General features: G+C 32.8%; 2 protein-coding genes and 3 non-coding genes across 5 annotated transcripts in view; 4 read left to right on the forward strand and 1 right to left on the reverse strand.

Annotated features, from left to right (window-relative positions):
• Positions 1–529: 529 nt before the first annotated feature.
• On the reverse strand, positions 530–692 carry LOC148301055 (U1 spliceosomal RNA). The gene has a single exon (XR_015838854.1). It is a non-coding gene; the product is annotated as a U1 spliceosomal RNA (small nuclear RNA).
• A 6713-nt stretch (positions 693–7405) lies between these two features.
• LOC148301056 (MORN repeat-containing protein 5-like) lies at positions 7406–13213 on the forward strand. Its single transcript, XM_088273871.1, has 4 exons — positions 7406–8330; positions 9715–9901; positions 10524–10691; positions 12994–13213. The coding sequence occupies exons 1-4, from the start codon at positions 8279–8281 to the stop codon at positions 13211–13213; spliced, it is 627 nt and encodes a 208-aa protein (XP_088129997.1). The 5' UTR covers positions 7406–8278.
• LOC148301057 (U1 spliceosomal RNA) lies at positions 11935–12097 on the forward strand. Its single transcript, XR_015838855.1, has one exon. It is a non-coding gene; the product is annotated as a U1 spliceosomal RNA (small nuclear RNA).
• A 3460-nt stretch (positions 13214–16673) lies between the features above and the next one.
• Positions 16674–16836, forward strand: LOC148301058 (U1 spliceosomal RNA). Its single transcript, XR_015838856.1, has one exon. It is a non-coding gene; the product is annotated as a U1 spliceosomal RNA (small nuclear RNA).
• Positions 16837–18474: 1638 nt separating this feature from the next.
• Positions 18475–26708, forward strand: part of LOC148301059 (free fatty acid receptor 4-like) — a 28390-nt gene continuing 20156 nt past the window's right edge. The window contains exon 1 of the mRNA XM_088273873.1: positions 18475–19039. Within this exon, the coding sequence (XP_088129999.1) occupies positions 18843–19039 (197 nt within the window). The 5' untranslated portion in view covers positions 18475–18842. The remainder of the gene's footprint in view (positions 19040–26708) is intronic.

The raw sequence follows: 26708 nt of genomic DNA on the forward strand, positions 1-26708 counted from the left end.
ACCACTGCCACAAAAAACACGCTTAGAGTGTCAGAAATGAAGACTCTGAGAAGCTTCGAGATAGACTGAGAAATGCCAAGATCAGGGAAATATGCGAGATCGAAGATGTCGTTAGGTGGGGAAGGCAACGAAGAAGACAATGGTATGCGCATGTGAGAAGAATGGAACCATCCAGACTCCCCCACATCGCATTGTACGGCAAACCCCATGGTAGACGACTCCCGGGCAGACCACCAAAGAGATGGGCCGATAGCTGGGAATCGACGTCGCAGGAGGCTAATCCCTCTTAAAAACAGGCCGTAAGGCCTACAATAAGAAGAAGAAGAAGGATTTATTTTAAACGCAAGCATGACCTCTCAGTCAAGTCAGTTGATGATAACAACTGTAGGCTCTGTGGGATCAATTACGAGATGAAGTTAAATATTTTGATAGTGACTCAAGAGTCTAATATGTTCCAAGAGCTATTGCTTCATACGACTGTTACTTAAACCCTTCGGCTCAAATATTCAAATGTATATGAAAGTTTGTGGCGGGAGCAGCGCGTACGCAGTCCCGACTACCAAAAATTACGCGCCCGAGTTATCCGCATTAGGGATAATCGCAAGGGTCAGCCCAACCGGAGTGCAATGGAAGAGCCTCGCCCTGGGGGAACCGCCGTGTTGATCACGGTATCCCCTACGCCAGGTAAGTATGCTCCAACTCGGCATTGCCGGCCTATATATGCCGGAGGAAGGCACGCAACGCGAGCGCACTGCGAACGAATGTGGCGCCATCTACACATTGTTTCTGAAAACGTATTTTTTAGTCATCAACTATATAAGAGCTATAATAATATATGGTCATATATTATAATATTACTTACATTCCAATATTTGAAAAAAAATGTTAACCATCTCGCCACCTCTCGCAGGGGTAGGCAGAGAGAATTGAACTCCACACTACTCTGTCTTTGCAAATATTCTTCGCTTCTATCATATATTCTGATTCCCTATTGGACCACTTTAAATTTTTTGAAATATTCGATTATGCTGTGTTTTCTTCGGTTTCCCTCTGCTCCTATTTCTAACTACCTTCTTCTAGAAAAAATATTTTGCTGTTCTTTCCTCACTTATTCATTCCGCGTGTCCAAACCATTACAACACATTTCTATTTATTTATTTTCTAATGATTATCTTAGCCTTGAATTCTATCCTTTTTCACGATTTGAACATCAACCATACATCGTATTGCTGCACATTCGTCTGAGGTATCGCATTACGACTGCATTAAGTCTATTTTCATCCTTCTTTTGCAAACCATTTCTACGTTGGGAAAAAGTTATTTATACGTGGGGGATATAATTTATTGTTATAATAATCCAGTAAGTTAAAAATAATTCAATATTTAAATTACTAGGCAAGGACCGAAATTTGACCCTATATTTCATGTAAAAGAAATATTAGAAGGTGTGGGTAAATTAACTAAAGAATTAGTTATAATTTTTATAATTGGATAAATGCTCCACTTTCATTCATTAGGGTTGGTACCTGGGAACTGCCAGTTTAAATTTTGGCGATAGGCTTTTATTTGCTGTGTACCTTTTTTTTTCAATTCGCCATGTCCACCCCCATAGTGTAATGGTCAACACGCTCGGCTACCGTTCTGGAGGTCCTGGGTTCGATTCCCAGGGGGGGTCAAATAAATACAAGTGATTTTTGCACTTAAATATCTATTCAATATTACCCCAATTAGACTGGTACCTGAAGCGGAGGGTTGATCACCTTCCCTTCATGTGTAAAAGATCAAGATAACACTGCGTTTATATGACGCAGTGCCCTATGCACCATTGGGTGCGGATAAGGGTTTTATTTATTTATTATTAAATATTTTTCAATACACCATTCACCCTCCTTTCTTTATCTTTACCAATCTTTTCATCCCCTTATATAAGAGAGATAGGAAAATTGTTGTCTTAGTTTGTCCATTAGTTGCTTGTATTTGCAAAGCTACGCAAACTGTTAAAATATTTCGGGACTGAACCATGAAGTTAATAGCTAAATTCATCTCAGAGAACATTGAACTCGTTAGGTAGACAGACATAATAAAAGTAAGTAGGTACATAAAACAATGCAAATAGAGTGAACATATTTTGAAGATGGTTTCTTTTATGTCGGATGCCATTGATTTAAGGCATTGAACTGTCGTTATTTAATGTTACTGTATTTACTCCAAATACTAATTACAACTAAATCAACTTTTCTTCATCTGTTACAATCAGTGCATAATGATTGGTTTGCTTCTTTCAGTCTCCACCCGTCTCTATCCTTCGCTTGTCTCTTCGATCCGGCGTAGAATACAAAACATAACATTTTAATTGATTCCCGGGTTAATCCAAGTGGTTAAGTCTTAAAATAAACGCGTTTTATATTTTTAACATTTCAACATAGATGATGAAGAATATGGTGGTTTAAGCATTCACAAGGCTTGTGACCTGTCGTAGGCTGGTTAAGTAGGCTAGTTGTTTAATCGGGGTTGTTCTTTGTAGTTTGCGCGTTCGCATATGCCTTCCGTATTCGTATGAAGCAAGCCTGGGTGTCTTATATTATGGTATGTATATCTATTTTGTTCGCTGTTGTGTTACTTTATTTAGTAAACATCTAGACTCCCCAGCCCTGCTTAATACCTCGTTATTCCCTACATGTTCCGACCAATGAATCCCCAACTTAAATTCTATAATTTTGATAATCGTCTCATCATACATTTATTATTATTCATCTAATTCTTTTCAAATACTTGAAAGTGGTCAGGATAGGAGTCGTAACAATCGGTGAGTATGTATGAGGAGATGCATGAACGTGGAAGAGGCGAAGAATGTTTGCAAGGACAGAGTGGTGTGGTGCTCTATTCCCTCTGCCTACCCCTGCGGGGAAGCGGCGTGATGGTTAGTTAGTTAGTAGTTTTTTAATTCTTTAATTTGTTGGCGAATATTAAAAAGAAAAATGATACGATATAAAATGTACTTACTTACTTACTTATAACCCTTATCCACGCCCAATGGTGCATAGGGCACTGCATCTAATTGACGCAGTGTTATCTTGATCATTACTTACATGAAGGCAAGGTGATCACTCTTGCGCATCAGAAACCAGTCCAGGGTAATATTAAATAAATATTACAATGTACAAACCACTAATATTTATTTTCACCCCCCTTGGGAATCGAACCCGGGACCTCCAGCACGGTAGCTAAACACGCTGACCATTACACCACGGAGGCGGATATAAAATGTAACAGGTAACAATTCAAGACGTTCTAATGTGGGGGCTCTAATATTCTAGTTTTTCGTTATGTTTTTCATAAATTGTTGATGAATACGCCTAACAGTTTTTATAACAACGCAATAACAGGTAGGTACCTAGTACCTACATAGGTTCCTGTCAATATAACATATATTTTTAGTGCAATACATGTACATTCCTTTTTTGTAATTCAGGGTAGAAGCAGAGTTACTTTTGTAATCGTGTTTGTGTCATGGATACCCCAGGTAAAAATAAATAGTTTATTTTTTTTCTAGAAAGAAATAAAATGTAATATCTAAGCTATAGAAAAAAAAAAAAAACCATATAACGTACGTATAAGAAAAGTCTTTTAATTTATCATTTTAATTTTGCAGTCAGTACGCATTATTTAAATGTTTTTGGATACATAAGGCGATAAATAATACAATGTAATAGTTATTTCTTTGTATTTTAAAAGCATTGTTAACGTTGTGTTATGATAATATAACACTTTCTTTATCATTCACATACAGAGTGAACGATGAATGATAAGGAGAGTGTAATAATTAATTTGCATAGAATTATGTTCAGTATCTTTATCGATAAGTATCGTCTCGGTAAATACAATGAAATTCCCAAAAAATAATTTCCCCTACATTCGCCTCATACATTTCGCTCACTCCTTTCAAGAACGTAATAAATGAAAAAACTTGATTTTTAAAGTTTAAAAATAAAATACAATTTATTAAAAATAAATATCAAGCCACTCATTGAACTTTTTATGTGCAACAGATCTTTTAAGGTTAAACCTGAAGGTTTTTTCTCCATTTAAAAAATAACTTTTTTTTTTAAATTAAACAATGCCTTTTCTTCCAAAATGCAAAAACAACACTTTCTGCCCTGTATCGGGCAAATATTAATTAAAAAATATGCCTCTTTTGCTGGGATATAGTAAATTTTCTGGGCATTCCGAATATATGCACAACTGAAAATGGGCGATTTTTTATTTATGACGTTCTTGAAAGGAGTGAGCGATTTGTTTATCTGGTCTCTCTTCACTCATTCGTTCAACACACCTTTCCCAATTTTATCGATAATGCCTTTCTCAGCCATAATATCAGGAAATAATGATATTATTATTGTAAATAAATTATCTGGTCAAATTATAAGCTTAATAATAAAAATGAAAATGGTATTTTCTGGCGTTTCTCAAGTGTGTGATTATAATCCAGGATTCGGATCTCACATACTAATATAAGAGTTTCAGCTTAATAAAAAGCTTCTTTACATCTCACCAATAGATGTCTCTCGTAAAGTTCTAGTTATTCATGAACAAGGTTTCTAAATTGGTTTATATATATAGAACTTCCAAGAATTTGAGTAGTGTGGTTGTCAATAATGGGTAGAATTGGTGAATGTTACACGTGTGTAAAGTGATCACTTAAACCAGCCTATGACGGTCGTAAGCCCCGTAAATGCCCAGACTTCCATATTCTTCTTCATCTTTGATGAGATGTCAAAAAATAATATTATTATTAACTAAGAATAAATACTTTCTTACCGTTCTTATGATATATTGTACATACGTGCACAAATATTTCAATCAGTATTATTATTTAATAAGCCTAAGCGGTTTGTTTTAGAAAATTAAGATCAGTTTTCATTAATTGACTCAGCGGTTACTTTGTGGTAAAATCAATCCAGTTCGGATTAAATCTTACTAAGTAAATACCACTACATATTTCTTAAAATATATTGTGACACGTGTTTCGATGCATTTCGATGTATTCATTTTCAAACATCGTATGTGAAGCTAATTCAAAATTTTAGAGTTGTGTCCTTGGGACGTTGAAGGTTGAAGAGGGGGCAGGAGCTGTTTCTTATTTTTGTTTATTTTTTAAATATTTATTTGTATTTGTGATTTTTGATACCTTATAATAAGGATTTATTATTTATTTCTTATCAGGTTGTGGTACCAAGAAACGCGAAATTAACAACGGGATCGCAGTCTGATTGGTTTTTTATACTTGAATAATCGATCAAATTAATAAAATGACTACAATTATGGATTCAGGAGTAGTTTCGCATCAGTCTATCATCATAGAGATTCGAATCTCTTTCACTTCTTTGATACTTTGTTTTATCAATGCAGTTGTCCAATAATTACGTTCGACTTCCGAACGCCCAGTTAAGTATCTGTTGGTTGCTGCAACGAGATAACAGATTAACCAGAGACGGCCCACTGATGCAAGAATCCGATTACTTAAGTGAAAGGTCGCCTGGAAGTAACAGAGCCATTGTCTGTCATCATCTGTTTTGGTCTCACGGCGTAATAGTAACGTGTGAACTGGCGCTACGAACCACCAAAAACCAAGCTGGAATAACGAATTTTTGATTCATTGTACAAAACATGTTAATTTTTTTTCTTCAGACACTTATTAAGTCCAGTGTTGAATATAGGAACCCACAGTTTCCTCTGTTCTCTGCAATCTGCAATTCTATTTGCACTTGAATCCGTTACGATATGTTTCCGGATGCTAACTAAGCCGGAATAGTTTTTTTTTCATTCATTGTACAAAACATTTAGAATCTTTTTCTTCAGCCACTTATTCAGACACAAGTCCAGTTTTGGACTACAAAGTTTTTTTATTACCCCTTAAAACGTTTAAGTGGTATTACACAAAGTGAACGATGAATGATAAGGAAAGTGTTAAACTTCTCATGGGTTCGTCTGCTTCGTTGTCCTTATTGCTGAAGGTCATCACCATCCTCTCTCCTTGTCCTCAAGACTTTGTGTATTGTTGCCTCCACCTCTCCAGACACACCACCATCCGTATTTCTGATAAACTTGTAGAAGCTTTGATTTAGTTAGCCCATCGTGTGGCGATCTTCCTCTTCTTCTACTGCCTTAAACCCCTTCTCTTACCATACAATTATCTATTCTTTTATTGTTTCTACTGACGTATCTAAAAAAAAAGAGTTACTTCCAATTTCTCTTTTGGATAAAACATTTAATTCATATTATAACATCTATTGCTTCTTTCTCTTATTTTTTTACAATACAAGAAAATTGTATTTCGCAAACAGTAAAATATATTGCCATACAATAATATTACTCAATTTACATTCTCCATGACGTCGTATGCGATTTTTATAGCCTTATGAAAAAACTGGAACACTACTAGAATTACATTAATCTTGGCTTGTTTTAATCTCACGTCAGTTATCTATGACATTTTTCTACTTCGTTCAATAATTTATAACATTTTGATACTTAACTTGAAAGAAAGACTTACTTTTTAACTATATATACATAAGTATAAACATATACTTTTTACATTAAACTAAAAATTCATAAACATAATTTACAGTTTTTTGCAGACCAAGCTCTTTTGTGTCTTGACGGTAATTTTATTTTATTGTTTTTATCGATTTTAACCTAATAAACACACAAAAAGCAAGAAAAACGTGTTACAAAAATGCTGCACATTTGTCTAACTTCTACGCTGAAACAATTCCACAACAACCATAAATTACGACGTTTCATAAAGCTTTCCAATGTTATTAAAAAATTTTGAAAAGCTTTCATTCTTTTTGTATTGTTTTGCAAACTGAATCAATGACAAATAAGCTATATGTTTCTTGATCCTTGCCATAACTCAATACTCTGATTTTGACTTTTCTTTTTATCTTTTTTTAACTTGCGATAAAAAGATCGATTGAAAATAATTTCACGGTGAGGAATCGATTAGGCTTTGAAGAGTCTCATCTTTCGCCGAGATTTTTTCCCCTAGATTTCGTAATCCGTTGTTCTGCGGCTAGAGTTCAATGTTACGTCACAAAAACAAAGGAATGCGCAAAAAAAACTCTTTAACGGAACTTTCGACCGAGCTTACATTGTAAATTTTACATTATTTTATTCTTATTCGGAATCTCAAATCGTTCCCAGTTTTAAATGACATTTAAACGCGTCATCAAAAGTGAAAAACTTAATGAAAAAATCTTGTTAAACGCAAATTTGTAATACAAATTTTCTTTAAATTTGTATTATTTATGTATTATCTATGGTTACTATGGTATTATCTATGGTTTTAAAAATATATCACGTGTATTTTAAGTGTAAATTGAGACGCCTTTAATATTGAAATGTGATTCGTAGGGCGAATAATCCAGTGTCTGATTAATAAATATAAAAATAATAAATTATTGAAGCCCTGGGATGCTCAGACTTCCAGCTTCTTTCATATAAAGAGGAACGACAGATGTTTCATATCAAGTTTAAATACCTATAATGTAATATTTTTTTTTTTTGATATCTCAACATAGATGAAGAAGAATATTCTCAATAACCACTACTCTGTCTTTGCAAATATTCTTCGCTTTCAATTATTTGAAATACCCGATTATGATAAGTTTTCTTCGGTTTCCCTTTGCTCCTATTTCCAATTACCTTCTTCTAGAAAAAAAATATTTTACTGTTCTTTCCTCACTTATTCATTTCGCGTGTCCAAACCATCACAAAACATTTTTTTAAATTTAATTTTGAATGATTATTTCAGCCTTGAATCCTATCCTTTTTCACGATTCGAACATCAACCATACATCGCTTAAAAAAATAAAATAAAAATCTTCTTTCATCTCACAATAGATGTCTCTAGTGAAATTCTAGTGAGTTCAAGCACAGTTACGAATTTGAACAATATATTTAGAAGTTCCGAGAATTAGAGTAAGTGTGGTTGTCAATCATGGGTAAAATTGAAATCTCCAATTTGGAGTTTTTTTTGTCAAAAAAAAAATTCTAATCGGAGATAATCCAGAATTTGGACACACAAAATATTGTAATATATTTGAGTTGTAATTATATTCCAGACGTTTCGGATAGGGAAAGCGGGAGACGGGAGACGTTATGGGAACTCTCTGTGCGAGGTCTTGGGTCCAGCAACTCCGTCACTCACTCTGTGGAACCCCGACAGCTTGTATGGGGGACGGAAAGGTTCCCGACCGGGAATGAGTACGACGGCATGTGGGATGAACTTGGAATGTCTGGAGCTGGATCCTTCACCTTTATACACGGTAACCCTTGTTTACACAATCTTATTCTTCTTCATTTGTCCCCCCGACGTTGACGATCACTCGGGAGAAATCTTGTCTGTCCTGACCAGTACAAAACACACTCCTCCACACTTCTCATCCCGGACTACTCTCGAATATTCCGAAGCCAGGGAAGCTGCCTTCTTCTAACCCCTCTCACAATGAACAATATTTATTTATTTATAACTTTTTTAGTGTGTATAAATAATTGTTTACTATTTCATCACTCCTCCACTTTCAACAAAAAGCAGATACGGTTAATTCGTTTGTGAACCAGAAAGCCTACACTAACACAAATGGAGGTTATTACAGAGAACGTCGAAAATCAAAATACTTGATTTTTCAGGAGATCGTTTTTAAAGTTTAAAAATATAATACAATGTATTAAAAATAAATATCAAGCCACTTATTAAACTTTTTACTATGCAACAGATGTTTTCAGGTAAAACCTGAATGTTTTTTTGTCCATTTGAAAAATATTATGTAAGTATATTTAAAAAAATAATTAATTAATACCTTTTCTTCAAAATGCAAAAACTACACTTTCTGCCCTGTAACTGGTAAATATTAAGTTAAAAATATGCCGCTTTTGCGGGGATATAGTACATTTTCTGGGCATTCCGAAAACATGCACAACTGAAAATTGACGATTTTTTATTTATGACGCCCTTGAAAGGAGTGAGCGATTTAAGCTTTACTTGGTAAATACGACTATTTCTTTAAATCTATTGTGATACGTGTTTCGATGCATTCCGCATCGTTTACAAACACCGTATGTGAAGTCTAAATATAAGAGATGTGTCCTTGGAACGTTGAAGGTTGAAAAAGGGCTAAGAGCTGTTTCTTTTATTTTATTTATGTATTTATTATATTTTTTAATATACAGTAGGAACATAGACGATAGGGGGGAGGCTTTAGTCATTGTGTCGGGTTGTGGTCCCATGGTTAGTGTCGCGGAGTCAGAGATTCTCGGTCCGAAACCCTCTACCGCAATTTGATACCTATTTCTAATAATGAGCCACTTAGGCTCACAGAAATAGTATGAAATTTGAAATATTTGTGAAAATAATAAAAACACAAATATTTCTCTTTTAAATATATATATATTAACATAAAAATTAAAGCAATAATAAACCCATAATTGACAATATTTCGTAGTGATTTTCAATGTATTAAAACACATGTCTTAATCGATTTTAATAAATAGTAGAAATATAAAAAAACAAGTTTTTTTTAAAATTTTGAATGTGCTATATTTTTACTGTAAACCCAGCCCAGATTTCAATAAGAATAATATTGAAACCACGTAAGTAGTCGAGAAGTGAAAAATAGTTTATAATAATAAAATGGTATTTTTTATATCAAGGGGTGGAGTATTCCGGAGGGTTGCTAGACGGCCGTTTCCATGGTTACGGTGTCCTGAACTATTCGGACGGAATAAGGGTGGAGGGAAAGTGGGAAGCTGGATTGCTCAAGGAGAGGCAGGTGGTCTTCAACGAAGATGTCATTTACACTGATGACAATTGGGGCTATGCGCAGTACCCTGACAGAAGGTGAGATTAAGAATTGTTTTTTTTAGGTTTACTTTTAAAAAAAAACTTAATAACTATCACGCCGCTTCTGCGCAGGGGATGGCGGAGAAAATAGAACGCTAAACCAATCTGTCTTTGGAAACAATCCTCGCCTGTTCCGGATTCATGCATCTCCCCATGCATTCCCGCCGATTATTCCGACTCCTGACCTAACGCTTTCAAGCTTTCAAGTATATGAAATACTTGATCATGCACATATGTATATATACATGATGTGTGTGTGTGTGTGTGTGTGTGTTTTGTACATAAATAAACGATGGTTATACGAAGAATAAAAATATATTGGCTAAATACACGTTATACATACATACCAGTAGGACTATATAATATTTAAATATGTGTGTGTGTGTATTAAAAAATTAAGAGTCTGGTTGTCAATCATGGCTTGAATGGTGAATTTTCCACGAGTATAAGTGATCACGTAAACCAACCTATGATGGGTCATTAGCCCTGTAAATCCCCATAAATGCCCTGAAAATGACATCCGTGCTTTTCTTCATCTATGTTGAGGTATCAATCGAAATCTATTTTTTATTTATTTATTTATAGCTTACGGGATAATGCCGTGTTCTTTGTTTTTCAGATTTAGCCGTGAATTGGGAGCAGGAATGAAGCCGGCTGGAGAATCGATCATGACTGATAGAGAACCGACGAGAAAGATTCCACCGGGTTGTTACGATACTGAAGATGGGTTCTATGATCCTGTCCGAAACGTAGTCCTAGATGCTAATGATCTCCGCGAAATTATAAGGTCAGCAGATAATTCTCCCCCACTTGTGCAGCAAAACGAAGTACATATGATGGATGCTCGAAAAGAATGAATAACGAAAGAATGGAAAGCTGAGATAGGCATTACATTAACATTAAGAAAGGTGTGTTAAAATGGTTAGGACATATTTAATGAATGAGTGAGGAAACAACGGTAAAACAAATTAATTTGGTGAATGTAGTTGGAAATAAGAGCAGAGGAAGATCGACGATAAGTTGGTATGATGTGAAATACTTGATAGTGGTCGTGTATGGTACATATTGACATTATGCCAATAATGTTATTATGACATTATGTTGATAACGTTATATTATTTATTATATAATTAAAAGGTTAATACACCCTCTTTATACGGCATTTCGCCATAACGGCCCTCTTCAATTAAGGCACGTTTTCGATTTACGGCCTAAAATGTTTTGCTATAACGGCAAAAAAAAACTTTTTTTTTTCGTTGTCGATTTACATATTATATATGTATATCGACATCGAAAGAATGTTTTATTTTTTCATTATTTTTTTTTTCTAAATCGATATACATGTATCGACATTTTTTTTTATCACCATTCATTCATATAATTTTTTATACCATTCCTTCATCGTCTTCAGATTAAAGCCATTTTAAAAATTGTATGGAGACATAACACATATTTTATGTAAAATGAAGTTGTTTCATTTTTGTTTTTAGATTGTTGTTGGTTTTTGGAGTCTGTTATTATTTTATATACAAATGTATGTACTTGTTATGTACGTATTTTTTATTCAAATGAAATTGATAGATAAAATGCATTTTGAATGATAAACCATGTTACATATTTAACAAATTTGGAACCGATCCCATTGAATTTGTATTAGAATAATTGATTCCTTTCACGGCTTTTCGCTTTGCGGCGAAGTTTCGTGAAACGTATCTAGGCCGTAAAGCGAGGTATGGGGGTAAAAAGTCGTACATTTGTACGTTATTATGTTGATAACTTAAATAAAAAATATATCCATAGATTTTTTAATTTTTTAAGTATATGTTCATATGTCATATTTTTCCATGATATAGGAATCTTTGTGGTGTAATAATAATAGTACAATAGTTCTCTGTTACAATGCGCATTTATTATAAATAAATAAATAAGTTTTAAAAAATAGTGTGTAGATGGCGCCACATTCGTTTGCAGTACGCTCGCGTTGCGTGCCTTCCTCCGGCATATATAGGCCGGCAGTGCCGAGTTTGAGCATACTTACCTGGCGTAGGGGATACCGTGATCAACACGGCGGTTCCCCCAGGGCGAGGCTCTTCCATTGCACTCCGGTTGGGCTGACCCTTGCGATTATCCCTAATGCGGATAACTCGGGCGCGTAATTTTTGGTAGTCGGGACTGCGTACGCGCTGCTCCCGCTAAATATTTCTCATATTCATCAGGATACCTATGCCGAAAGGTCTAAGTATCAATTACGTGTGAAGCAATGCTACCCACACGGTTTAAACTTCTGAATTATTGTCAGAATAGAACAACATTCTGTTAAGGCTAAAATCTCAAACGAGAAATTCAGACCACGATCGGCAGCGCTAGGGGGCTAGATGTGTTTCCGTGCGCATTTAAAAAAAATATAATTGAAAATCGTTGATTGATTAATTGAATTTATGTTATTTCTTTTAACTTTTTTCTTTTCAAAACCATTTCCAAGAAAAACTTGTCTTGTTGAATACAAAAGCGATGTTTTAGGTAATGAGAAAATCAATTACTTTAAATATTACCTGGGTTTAGTGAAAATTAATTTGTGATTTAGTATATTGGTCCTCAATTTGTTTTTTTTCCATTTTGAAATCTTAACATAGATGATGAAGAATATGGCAGTCTGAGCATTTACAGGGTTAATGACCTGTCATTGCTTGTTAAGTGATCACTTTACATACGCATAAGAATTTTTATGTATCTATACCTGAAGAAGACAAGGTTTTTGTCGAAACCGGTTGGATAGATTGTACCCAATATTAAAGTGGGTAAGGACAAAATTTTAGTTTTATTTATTTTGTAAAAAGTGCCATAATGTAATAGCAGAAATTATTCATATATTATTAACCAGCGACCGGGTTTCGTCGTTACCGACATCATCAGACTGGTGATGTCGGTAACGACGAAACCCGGTCGCTAGTCAAATAAAAATAAAGTGGAAAAGCTAAAAATATTGGTTTTAATCTAATAATATATTAAAAATGCAATTCCATCACGAAGTGTCAGTGGATTATATAAATCTATTAGAAATTATTCAATATACTGTTTTTTCGCATTAGGATTCCAGACGATCCTGATTGGATAATCAAGAACTGCAGGAAGGCCTGGAACGAGCCCGTTGGACCAAGACCCGATCTCTACGAAGAATGGATGGAGTGTAAAGGACTGAATCAAGATGATGAAGCCGAAATTGTTTCAGAGGACAAAAAACACGATCCGCTACAGTCTGAGGACATTTCATCGCATATGAGTTTAAAGAAATACTTTCTTCAAATGTGAAAATTGTACTGTTGTTTGTAATCTATTAAACTCAGATTTTTATACTAAAATTTTGATATTATTATGTGGACTTATGTAACATATCGCTCACTCCTTTCAAGAACGTCATAAATCAAAAATCGTCAATTTTGAGTTATGCATGTTTTCAGAATGCCCTAAAAATGTACTATACCCCAGAAAAAGAGGCATATTTTTAACTTAATATTTACCCGCTACAGGACAGAAAATGTTGTTTTTTCATTTTGAAGAAAAGGTATTTTTTAAATTATTTTTTTAAATAAAATAAATATTTTTCAAATGGAGAAAAAACCTTCAGGTTTTACCTAAAAATATCTTTTGCTCAGAAAAAGGTTCAATAAGTGGCTTGATATTTATTTTTAATACATTGTGTTATATTTTTAAACTTTAAAAACGTTCTCCTGAAAAATCAAGTTTTTTGATTTATGACGTTCTTGAAAGGAGTGAGCGATATGTGTTTTCAAAATAAAATGAAATATTCTACATAAAAAGGAAGGTATTTCAAATAAAACAAGCAAACACAATAATAATAATAATATATTTTGTTTTCTTGTGTGCAATATTGTGTTAATATGTTGATAGCACACACACATATACAGCGCATATAAATATAAACCGACTAACTAACATACTCTGTCCGCCTCCGTAGTGTAATGGTCAGCATGCTCGGCTACCGTTCTGGAGGTCTCGGGTTCGATTCCCAGGGGGTTTAATAAATATAAGTAATTTTTTCACTCTAATATTTATTCAATATTACACTGGACTGGTACCTGAAGTGGAGGGCTGATCACCTTTCCTTCATGTGTAATCGATCGAGATAACACTGCGTTTATATGAAGCAGTGCCCTATGCACCATTGGGGTGCGGTAAGGGATTTATTATTATTTATTGACTAACATACTAACTAATCATCACCCCGCTTGAACCATAGGGGCAATCTGTCTTTTCAAGCATTTTTCGCCTTTTCCACCTTATCTTGCATCTATCTCCTCATACATGCCTGCCGATGATTTCAACTCCTGACCGACTGCTTTCAAGTATTCGACATACCTGATCATTCCAAGGTGGAATTCAATCTAATAATATTGTGTTATTTCGGGTACATTACCAATAATTCTTATTTCTCAAAACTAGTCATGTTTACATTTATGAACTGAAAAAGTGGTCTTAGAAGATATTTTTTTGTATTAAAACATATTTATTTAAAATTTATATTTTTCGAAGATGACAATTATCGATAAAACTAAGAAAATTGTGATGAGTTGATTTGGACATGTGGAACGAATGAGTGAGGAAAGAACGGTAAAATAAATTCATGAGGTGAATTTAGTTGGAAAAAGAGGCAGAAGAAGACCGAGAAAAACATGGCACGATCAGGTATGCCAAATACTTGAAAGTGGTCAGGTTAGGAGTCGTAATAATCGGCGGGTATGTATGAGGAGATGCATGAACGTGGAAGAGGCGAAGAATGTTTGCAAAGACAGAATGGTGTGGCGTTCTATTCTCTCTGTCTACTCCTGCATGGAAGAAGTGGTGGTTAGTAAGTTAATTAATTAAAGAACTAGTGTGAACTATATCAGAGGCGTACATTCTATATAAGCAGAAAAGCAGTGGCCACCCTGGATTACTCGCGTTCCATATAGAAACACGACCAGTGCCTACTATGCCTTGTCCTTACCCAACCCTACTGTCTACCCTAGTTAAAAACTTTGTGCACGCCACTGATATACAAACATACATATACTGATAATTTCCACTCTATTTCACACTATTGTATCTCTTTTGCTGGTGACACTACGGTGTAAATTTGTTCGTCAAAACTTTACCGTTTGATTGCATAATACAATTTCGGGAAGTGTGCACTAGATTTAAAAATTATTTTGTCTGATACAAAATGTAACAGTAAAAACTCGTAATTTAAGTTAGATAACGGAGCGCCATGAAATAAAATGAAGAATAATAAAAGAAAAAGCCTATACTGTTATTTGAACAGTAAACACAAATATGCAAGCACTAAAAATAAAATGTTAAACGCATGTCATTTTTTAAATATGAACGACACGATACAGAAAATAAATTTAACTAATAAAAATACTTGGTACAGTTGTTTATTTTAATAATATAATCCTACCAGTTTAAATGTCAGCATGACCCATATTTATTTATTCTTTTTTTTTTAATGTTAATAATATTAGTATATAACCACTCACCGAGATTTTTATGTCTACCGGTTTCGAGACGTACCCGTCTCTTCGTCAGGACAATCACTACCGCAGCATGCAAACAATACTACCCTTCACTACCATAGAACTATATATAATGTTGTTTATAATGTGTTTATTTAACTTCGGCTCGTAACGCATGTTTGTGCTGAAACCTTTAGTGCATGTTGGTCTTTTTATTTTATTTTTTTATTTTTATTTTTTATTTTAATCATCAATAATTGAGAATATAACCTATATTTCACACATTAAAAAAAATAGCATCATGTCTCGCCTTACATATTATGAATGTTCGTATGATAATGCCGACGATTCATTATATTTTCAGGTTCAACTTTATTTTCTATCCTTCGCTATGCAATAGAAACATTTATCTTAAATTTATGTTTCCAATACGAATGATGAATTTGCATTGAATTTAATACAATAAAAAAAAACAAAAAGGTTAAATATATATATTTTAACAAAATAACCAAGACTAAGAAAAATACAAATAAAGCAGACACAAGAGCATTATACATTATTTCTTAACTCTTATCCATACCTGTGCATAGGGCACTTCATCGTAAAGAAGCAGTGTATCATCGTTAAATACCTACATACATGAAGGCAGGATGATCAGCCCCGCGCTTTAAGGTAAATTAAAATTAAATAAATATTGAAGTAGGAAATTACATACTTATATGTATTTTTTTAAACCCTCCTGAAAATCAGACTCTGGCACAATAGTCAAACGTGCTAACCACTACACTATAGAGGTGTTAAATGTTAAATATAATATTAGTTATACCCAATTATATATCGCACTTTGATGTGAAACTTCTTCGTGGGTTGTAGTTTGCTTATTTCACGGTCAATCTCCATCCGGCTCTTCAACTCGACGTACCCGCTACAGCGCATGTCGGAGATAATTTGGTCCACGTATGTAGTTTAATCGGGTCGTCCTATGTAGTTTGTTCCATCGCACATGTCCTCCGCAATCGTTGGAAGCAGGCTTGGGTGTCTTATGTCTTATATTATGGCCTTTGAAAACATTTGGCAAATAAATGAATCTATGTGGTGTAATTATAAAAGCACAAAAGTTCTCTGTTACAATGCCAATTTCTAACAAAATAAACGTTTTAAGAAAGGAAGTGTAGATGGCGCCACATTCGTTCGCAGTGCGCTCGCGTTGCGTGCCTTCCTCCGGCATATATAGGCCGGCAATGCCGAGTTGGGGCATACTTACCTGGCGTAGGGGATACCGTGATCACCACGGCGGTTCCCCCAGGGCGAGGCTCTTCCATTGCACTCCGGTTGGGCTGACCCTTGCGATTATCCCTAATGCGGATAACTCGGGCGCGTAATTTTTGGTAGTCGGGACTGCGTACGCGCTGCTCCCGTCATAAACTTTCATATGCATTAGGAATCCTGCGTATTAATCGTGTGAAGTCATAGATAGCTTCACATATTAACTTCAGAAATACTGACAGAATTCAACAATATATTTTTCTTCACCTCTTCATTGATCGCAGGGTTAATCCAAGTCGTAAAATAAACTGGTTTTTACATCTTTAACACCTCAACATAGGTGATAAAAATATGGAAGTCTGAGAATTTCCAGGGTTTATTACCTGTCATATGTTTTAAAAAATATATAATTTATTGATTCAGCATTAACTTTGTGGAATGATATGATTATTTTATTAAAATTAAACACTTGAATAAACCACTTTAATGAGTTTTATTTATATTTACGACTAGTTTCGAAAACGACAGATGTTTTCATCTTCTGGTACAAGTTTAAAAAAAAAATTGGTTTTAATTTGTACCAGAAGATGTAAACATCTGTCGTTTTCGAAACTAGTCGTAAATATAAATAAAACTCATTAAAGTGGTTTATTCAATTGTTTAATTTGTTTTTTTATTAGATTTGACTTGCATTTATTTTTTAGCTTGCTTATTGTGTACAAGATGTATAGATCATTAAGTGGATTTTTGTTTCTTATAACTAAAAAAAGTTTTTTTTTTCATATGTGTAGAGAACAGAAGAAATAATCGAGTGTGGGCCAATCAAGAACTTCTCAGCATTTGCGCATTGCTAGGAGGAAACCACGTAAAACTCCTCAGGAGAATCCGATCTGTTGACTGTCGTCAATAGACCTTCCGTTGCACTAGAAGAGGCTTCGGCATTTTGATTATTAATTAAAATCTCATTATCTTTTATGCTTATGGTCTCCAATTGTATTGTCTAACTCTGAACCATGGATTTATATTTCATTATTAAGTCCTAACTAAAACTGAATCCGGCCCGCTCACGTTATTACGAATATGTTAGTAAATAATTTCTGTTTATTTATTTTCGTTTGTTCTGTATTGAGTGCCATCTCTGGGTTAACCATGTAATTAATTTTTTTTTTAAATAAATATTTGCAAGCATGAATACTAAATTAAAATGTACTTGCAAATTTAATCGAATATGAGAGAGAGTTCGCGGCGAATGATATGGAATACTAAAAGGCGTCATTAAACGAGTCACTACCATCTTCAAACTGGAAATATTCCACGAACTGTCAGTCACAATCAGAGAATTTTATATCATCATTCATAATTCATAACTGATCTTTTTTATGCGCTCTGGAACCATAATGATTTTGTTGGTCGCAAAGTAGCGTGTAATGTTTCTGGGATTTAAATTTACTTCAAAAGATATGACTCTCGCTTCGGACGTCAATTGTTACTGCTGGTGCTTTGTTGTGTACTAAATATTCAAATCACAACACCCACTAACCACATGCCAAAAATGTGACACAGTTTACGCACGTAATAGAAATGTAGAAAGAAAACAATATATACCTTCTGTACGGCATTTTGAACGCTTTCGTACAAATCCGTCCGCATTTTATCGCGTTGTTTTCTAACCGCAAACTAATACACCGAGACATCGGCGGATGCCATATTATTTTGTAACAGGAGGCAAATAAAGTTATAAGAAGTTTGAAAACACGAGTATTTATGTGTAATCTCTGACGAATATGACTCAGTGTGACATGGGTTCTTATTACAACATTATTCGGCGAATAATTCCTTTCGAAACGGACTGACCATTAAATGAGTTATTTCATTCATTGTGGTGTTTGTGTTCCCGTCGATCAGATTACCTCTTCAATTACAAAGCGATCGGTAATGACATATTACGCAGTACTCGATGGAAAGTGACGAGCGGTTTTAATTTCACAAATACCATGTTATCGTTTACTGTCAACGACATGCAAAGGTTATTCTGTTGAAAGTGAGAAACTAAAAGTGCGAAATGGAATTGATAAGTATTCGGAGTGTTTTGGAGACAGTTTGTTCGTGAAATGTCGTGTTGTGGTTACTTAAGGTCGTAATCTGATTCTGGAGTGAAGATGACACCTGAATGGAGGTCTTCTTACGGTTGGGGGACGTATGATGAAGACGGCTGGGAGGCGAGATACTATTTCACATACTACACTACACTTGGAGATAGAAACAGTACTCTTGTAGCTCTGGAAGCAACATTTTTAGTCCTAGTGCTACTGTTTTCCCTAGTAGCTAATATAGCTATCATCGTTGCAATATTAAGGTAACAATTTGTTTATTAATTACCTATTGTTTTATTTATCAACCTTTTATATAGAATTTCAATTTATTTCATTTCAATTTATTTATTTCAATTAATGTATACATTACAAACTATAAAGAATTTCATTCGTTTTTTTAATAGATTTATATTATCCACTGACACTTCGTGATGGAATTGCATTTTTAATTTATTATTAGATTAAAACCAATATTTTTAGCTTTTCCACTTTTTTATTTGACCAGCGACCGGGTTTCGTCGTTACCGACATCATCAGACTGGTGAGAGGCTTTACAAATTTGTATGTTATATATAAAAGAAGGCAGGAGTTGATAACCATGATTTGATATAATTTTATGAGAAATTAATTTAATTTTAGTGAATTTAAGTATTGTATGATATTTTAAATATTTTTTTATAAAGGTTTTTTGTATTGAAAGCACGATTTTATATAAAGTTAAAATAGATTTGTATTTTTTGTAAATGAATTTAAATTATGTAACGAGGTATCAGGAAATGCTGGTTGACGGCTCCTTCCACTAAGCTGTGGTTGTCCGGGGGGAGTCCGAAGTTCTCTGAAATGTAAATTTCCCGGCAGTCATTTCTTATCGACAAGACATTAAGGCATCTATTGTTTCTTTTTTAATGGGTAAAGTAAGGGAGAATGAATGTGTGTTACTTGATCATTTAATATGTCTTTATTATGACAATTTTTTAATCTATTTATTTCCAAAATTTCGAGCCTATCTAATTTTTTACCTTTACTACATTTGTGTAAGATTTTTACATTAAAATTTTTATCGAAATCATGATTTGACTCTATCAAGTGGTTTGCAAAAGTGGAGTTTTCTTTTTTATTTCTCCAACTTTGGACATGTTCGTTTATTCTTATTTTAAACGATCGTCCTGTTTGCCCCACGTATTCAGCACTGCATGATCCACAACTTAATAAATATGAGCCTGAATTTGTTTCTTTTTCCCTTTTATCTTTATTATTAATTAGTATCTTCCCCAGATTTGAATTATTATAAAAGGCTATGGAACATTCATCTTTGTTCGCTAGTTTTCCGATTCTGTTGCTACTATCCCCTATAAAAGATAATTTAGCCCATTTTTTAACTACTTTTGAAGTCTCTGTAATGAGAGCAATATTACATAGCTCAGAGCATAGTTCAGAGAACTTCGGACTCCCCCCGGACAACCACAGCTTAGTGGAAGGAGCCGTCAACCAGCATTTCCTGATACCTCGTTACATAATTTAAATTCATTTACAAAAAATACAAATCTATTTTAACTTTATATAAAATCGTGCTTTCAATACAAAAAACCTTTATAAAAAAATATTTAAAATATCATACAATACTTAAATTCACTAAAATTAAATTAATTTCTCATAAAATTATATCAAATCATGGTTATCAACTCCTGCCTTCTTTTATATATAACATACAAATTTGTAAAGCCTCTCACCAGTCTGATGATGTCGGTAACGACGAAACCCGGTCGCTGGTCAAATAAAAAAGTGGAAAAGCTAAAAATATTGGTTTTAATCTAATAATAAATTAAAGAATTTCATTCGTTTACATTAAAATAAAATATATGCAAGAAATATTGCTAAAGGTATAGAAGAATCCCGCTTCGGAAAACTCCTTCAGACACATGGAACATATCAATATCCAGTGAGATATTGTTCAACATAGCGGTAGCTCTTCCTGCAAGCATAACCATCGGCAGGTTGGTCCTGTGTATAGGAATGTAAAACAATCGATGTCGACGCTGTCTTAGGTATCTATCGGGAACATACAGACCAATGCTCCGGATAATTTCAGGATTATCGATCATACCGCGCAACAATCGATAAAAATGCGTAATCAAATACACATATACAGGTATATGTACGTTAGCGGGCTTATTGCAGTGAAGCAATATCTTCCAACCAACCAAAAACGTAATGGAACTTGTAAATTAGCAGAGACGATCATAAATACTTGTGAGATTCCGATATGTGTCGGGTTGTGGTCCCGTAGTTAGTATCGCAGACTCTTGAGTAAGAATTTCTAGGTTCGAATCCACTCAACTACAATTTGATACCTATTTTTATTGATGAGCCGCTTAGGCTCACAGAAATAGTATGAAGTTGAAGTAATTTTGTAAATAATGAAAACACAAATTTTTCTCTTTTATAACAAAAATTCCATCTAAGTAGACTTCGTCTTAAAAAAAACTAAATAACTAACCATCACTCTGCAGGGGTAGGCAGAGAGAATAGAACGCCACACCAACCTTAATATTCACATGATTAAGTATTTGAAATACTTGATTATGGGTAGTTTCCCTCGGCCTCCCTCTGCTTCTTTTATCAACCACAATCGCCTCATAAATTTGTTTTAGTATTCTATCTTCACTCATTCACATGCCCAAACCATCTCAACACACCTTTCTTAATTTTATCGATAATGCTTATATCAGACTTTGTCCATGTTGAGACATCAATAAAAAAATAGTAAATGAATCAGCAAATCAAGTTAAATTTAGATGAATGTAAAATATTGGGTATATTATTCTCCAACAAAATACTCTAGTTAAAATGCGGAAATCAAATCTGATCAGTAAAGCGAGAAGCAATTTGTTTCGTATACATTATACATCTACGGTATACTATTGTCTAATTGACGAGATGTCGTTTGATTCATAAATATTGATGATGCTGTACGAATATTTCCAATCATTCTCTGACTCATACTTGCGAGACGTTTAAGTTGATTTTCTTAGAACAAATCGCCCACTCCTTTCAAGAACGTCATAAATAAAAAATCGTCAATATTCATTTGTGCATGTTTTCCGAATGCCCAGAAAATTTACTATATCCCAGCAAAAGAGGCAAATTTTTAACTTAATATTTACCCGCTACAGGGCAGAATGTGTTGTTTTTGCATTTTGAAGAAAAGGAATTGTTTAATTATTTTTTTAAATATACTAAATATTTTTCAAATGAAGAAAAAACCATCAGGTTTTACCTAAAAAGATCTGCTGCACAGTAAAAAGTTCAATATGTGGCTTGATATTTATTTATAATACATGGTATTATATTTTTAAACATTAAAAACGCTCTCCTGAAAAATCAAGTTTTTTGATTTATGACGTTCTTGAAAGAAGTGAGCAAAATCAGAAAATTATGATGCATATTGTCGTTTATAAAAATCCCACACAGCATTGACACCATTTGGTAGGATTCGAAACCGGTAATCTTTACCTAAAATAGCCATTGTTGTACGAAGAACACGAATAGTTTTAAGATGAGAGTCTGCGACGTAATCATCACGTACCTACCCCAAAGGTTTTTTTTCTCATAATTTAGCATAAAAATTCATTAATTGATTCGGCTGTCACTTTGTGGTAAATTCAATCCATTTTTAAATAATGTTTTACTTAGTAAATACCTTTATTTCTTAAAATCTACTGTGACACGTGTTTCGATGCATTCCGCATCATTTTCAAACACCGTTTACGGTGTTTGAAAAATAAATATCAAGCCACTTATTCAACTTTTTACTGTGCAACAGATCTTTTTAGGTAAAACCTGATTTTTTTTCCATTTAAAAAATATTTAGTTCATTAAAAAAAATTAAACAATACATTTTTTTCAAAATACTAAAACAACACTTTCTGCCAAGGCAAAAGAGGCATATTTTTTACTTAATATTTACCCGCTACAAGTAGCGGGTAAATATTAAGTAAAAAATATACCTCTTTTGCTGGGATGGAGCACATTTTCTAGACATTCCGAAAACATGCACAAGTGAAAATTTACGATTTTTTTATTTATGACGTTCTTTAAAGGAGTGAGCGATATGTTGAACGATCCACGAGTGAAAATTCAAACTTTTGGACAGTTTATATATTGTGACCTGTTGATGATCTTTAGTTTTTGAAACTATTAGTATTCACATAAATATACTCAAAAGTGGTCAAATTAGTGTTTTATTGTAATATTCAAATCATCATATCATTATACAAAGTCAACACCAATTCTATAAAATTAATTAAATACGCATAATCTTGCGTTTCATGTATATTTTTAAAAGAATGCCTAAAGGTATTATAAAAAAAACCCAAATAACAAATTGAAATAAAGAGTATGGTTATTTTTTCATTTATTTTTTTAACTAAAAATTGGTTATAGTAATATTATAATAATAATATTATAATTCAGACCAATTTAAATATATGAGAATAAAAAAAAATTAAGAGGGAATTAAAAAATATCTGATTTTAAATAAACTCGTGTTTTCGATAACGTTTAATTAAAAAAATCGATGCAGGTTCTTTGGGCTTTATTTTTTAAATATAAATAACGCGTAGAATATTCATATTTTATTTATTGCCATGCATTTTTGAGAATATCTTTTTATCAATTGAAATTTGCGACAGGGTCAATATAGTTGACCCATTAATTAATTAATTAGTTACCAACACCTCAGCACTGTGTTCGTTCGTTGGGATAGTTACATATTGTACAAACGTATCTACAAAATATGTTCTAGAGTATATTTGTCTGGATGAAAACTAAGCAATTATTAAGTTCCAAGAAAACTAAGTTTTAAATACAAAATAAAGTTTACAACATTTTGAGTATGTCCAAATACTTGTTCACAAAATCTGGATTATCTCCAATTACAGGAGTTATTTTCGTATTATTTTTTGACATCTCATCAAAGATGAAGAAGAATATTGTAGTCTGGGCATTTACGGGGCTGACGACCGTCATATGCCGGTTTAAGTGATTAATTTACACACGTGTAACATTCACCAATTCTACCCATTATTGACAACCACACTATTCAAATTCTTGGAAGTTCTATATATATGAACCATTTTAGAAACCTTGTTCTTGAATCACTAGCTTCTTTACATCTCACCAATAGATGTCTCTAGTGAAGTTCTGTCGATCATATTGATATATTATTTTGAGAAATAAAAATGCTTTGTTTTTTGATCCACTCACATTTTTACTAACAACCAACTAGTTTCGGCAACAACCTGTTGCCCTCTTAAGTCATAAATTAAACCCTGAAGAGGGCAACAGGTTGTTGCCGAAAGTAGTTGGTTGTTAATAAAAATGTGAGTGGATCAAAAAATAAAGTATTATGTCTCAAAATAATATAATACTTATTTATTCTTTTATATTTTAAATAAATATATTTGATTTATTTTAATAACAGCCGGACAGTGACTGGATTCAATACTCCTATACACCAAATGCAAAACATCGGTAATCATTTTGTGGACCATATCGACATCTGGAATATGTAACTTCCTAACTATAAATAAAAAATAATAACAATATTTCAAGCTAATGCATAATTCCTTGTTTTTTTATGTTCATCCTTGTTTAGATAAATACTTTTATTTATTAAATATTTAGAAACCTTGTTCTTGAATCACTAGAACTCTCTATTGAAGTTCTAGTGATTCAAGAACAAGGTTTCTAAATTGGTTCATGTATATATATGTATATAGAACTTCCAAGAATTTGAGTAGTGTGGTTGTGAATAATGGGTAGAATTGGTGAATATTACACATGTGTAAATTGATCACTTAAACCAGCCTATGACGGTCGTCAGCCCCGTAAATGCCCTGACTTCCATATTCTTCTTCATCTTTAATGAGACGTGAAAAAATTATATGAAAATAACTCCTGTAATTGGTGATAATCCAGATTTTGTGAACAAGTATTTGGACACACTCAAAATGTTGTAAATTCTTTTCGAACCAATAATATACTTAAAAAGAGAAAACATATTATTTTATCATAAAATATAGGTACATGTAATATATTATGTACAAATTGTCTACGGCCATTAATAAAGGGAAAAAATATTGGGACAAACTCTCTTCTTAATGTCTTAAAATCATTGTTTTGCCCATGTACAAATATAATACTTACATAATGGATACTTGCCTATTTATAATTCTCACTTGCTCTCGCCAATTATAATGTAAGAAAAGGACCTATGATCTTCTGGAAATTAACGTAACAATTACTCAACAATCACAATTATATTTGCCAGTATTATTTATCACGATAGGTAGCTAGGCAAATCTCTTAGATGTTGTTTTTAGAATCACGCTATAAAATTTAATTACCTTTAATCAATTATTTGATACACCTAATGTACGTAGATATACAATATATATAAATATTTATATATATATATATATATATATATATATATATATATATATATATATATATATATATATATATATATATATATATATAATATATATATATATATATATATATATATATAAATAAATATTTATATACTGTATATTACTGTCCCACTTCTTAACAGAAATTTGTTTAGAGCGTGTTTATCTGCCGTGCTGGAGGTCCCGGGTTCGATTCCCAAGGGGGTCAAATATATTTTGAAAGTATTTTTTAATACAATATTTATTTAATAATACCATGAAGTGCAGTGCCGCTCACTTATTCATGCTTCATGTATTTAAGGATCAAAATAACACTTTTTCCGTTATGCACCACAGGGTAAGAATAACGGTTAGAAGAAGAAGACTATTAATAAAAATAAAATTAAAGAGTAATGAGAATGATAAATATTTTCATTCATAAATGTAAAAAGGAAAGGAACGATTTATGACGAATCTGTTTATCATAAAATAATTTAAAAGAAGCTTTTATTTATAATATCGATGTTTAAGTTATTTTACGTATTTTTTTTATCAAAAAATAACCCTTAAAATTTCGATGACGGTTGTATACTTTTTTATTATGTCAAACTAATTTTCTTGATAATTTTACTGAAATTTCAATAAGGAAAAAAATTTAAAAAATATAATTTATTCGTCAGTATATAATTTTGATATTTTTTTATTATTTATTTATTTAATATAGTTACATTTTATAGACAATTTCCATACATTTCTATTTAATACAATCTTATAATTTTAGTTGCACGAGTCTCTTCACAAAAGCGACTGAGGTCTTGTGTTTGGAGATTTTTTTCTTCTTTTTTATGATATGGTATACTGAATTTTGCTTTCTTTTTATGGTATACATATATTAAATAAAAGAAGTAAATCATCCCAATTTTTTCTCCAAATATTTACATAGGACAAGTACAACTTAAAAATGGTTTAAAAACTTGATTTTTTATCGTGGTTTTTATAAAGTTATAAATACCAATTATATCTAACTTCGTATTGATGACGCAGTGCCAACGTATTAGCCCGTAGATACTAGTTTGTATAAATGTTATGATACGAAACGTATTATTTGAACAAGAAATACGGTAGCTCCTCCGTAACAAATCCCAGCTATAAATAATGGACGATAAGAACAAGGTAAATATTAAATTGAATAAAGCAAACCTTGAATTATGTTCAGTATTTTTGTAATTACGATTGTCAAGATATGTGTTTGGAGAATGAAGATTCGTCAAAATGGGGATTTATGACACCGTATGTGAATTTGATCTTCATTGTGTACGTCTTAGATTTAAAAAAAAAGATACATTTGAAGAGATTTAAAAAAAATTGTTTTATTTTATAAACCTTCACATTTGTGTCAATGATTTTGAAAAAAAATTAAGATACATAAAAAATATGCAAACAAAAAATTATTTAAAATGTATTCTCTCGATATACA

The sequence above is a fragment of the Brachycentrus maculatus genome, unplaced genomic scaffold, assembly GCF_059751285.1.
Source record: "Brachycentrus maculatus isolate JH-2025_06_01 unplaced genomic scaffold, ASM5975128v1 h1tg000615l, whole genome shotgun sequence".
Classification (NCBI taxonomy): Eukaryota; Metazoa; Arthropoda; class Insecta; order Trichoptera; family Brachycentridae; genus Brachycentrus; species Brachycentrus maculatus.

Excerpts from the sequence above, each read along its gene's own strand:
- LOC148301056 (XM_088273871.1), top strand. The coding sequence starts at position 8,279 with ATGTGGGATGAACTTGGAATGTCTGGAGCTGGATCCTTCACCTTTATA. Across the intron at positions 8,331-9,714 it reads ATCCTTCACCTTTATACACG|GGGTGGAGTATTCCGGAGGG; the intron begins GTAACCCTTGTT and ends TTTTATATCAAG. Across the intron at positions 10,692-12,993 it reads GATCTCCGCGAAATTATAAG|GATTCCAGACGATCCTGATT; the intron begins GTCAGCAGATAA and ends TTTTCGCATTAG.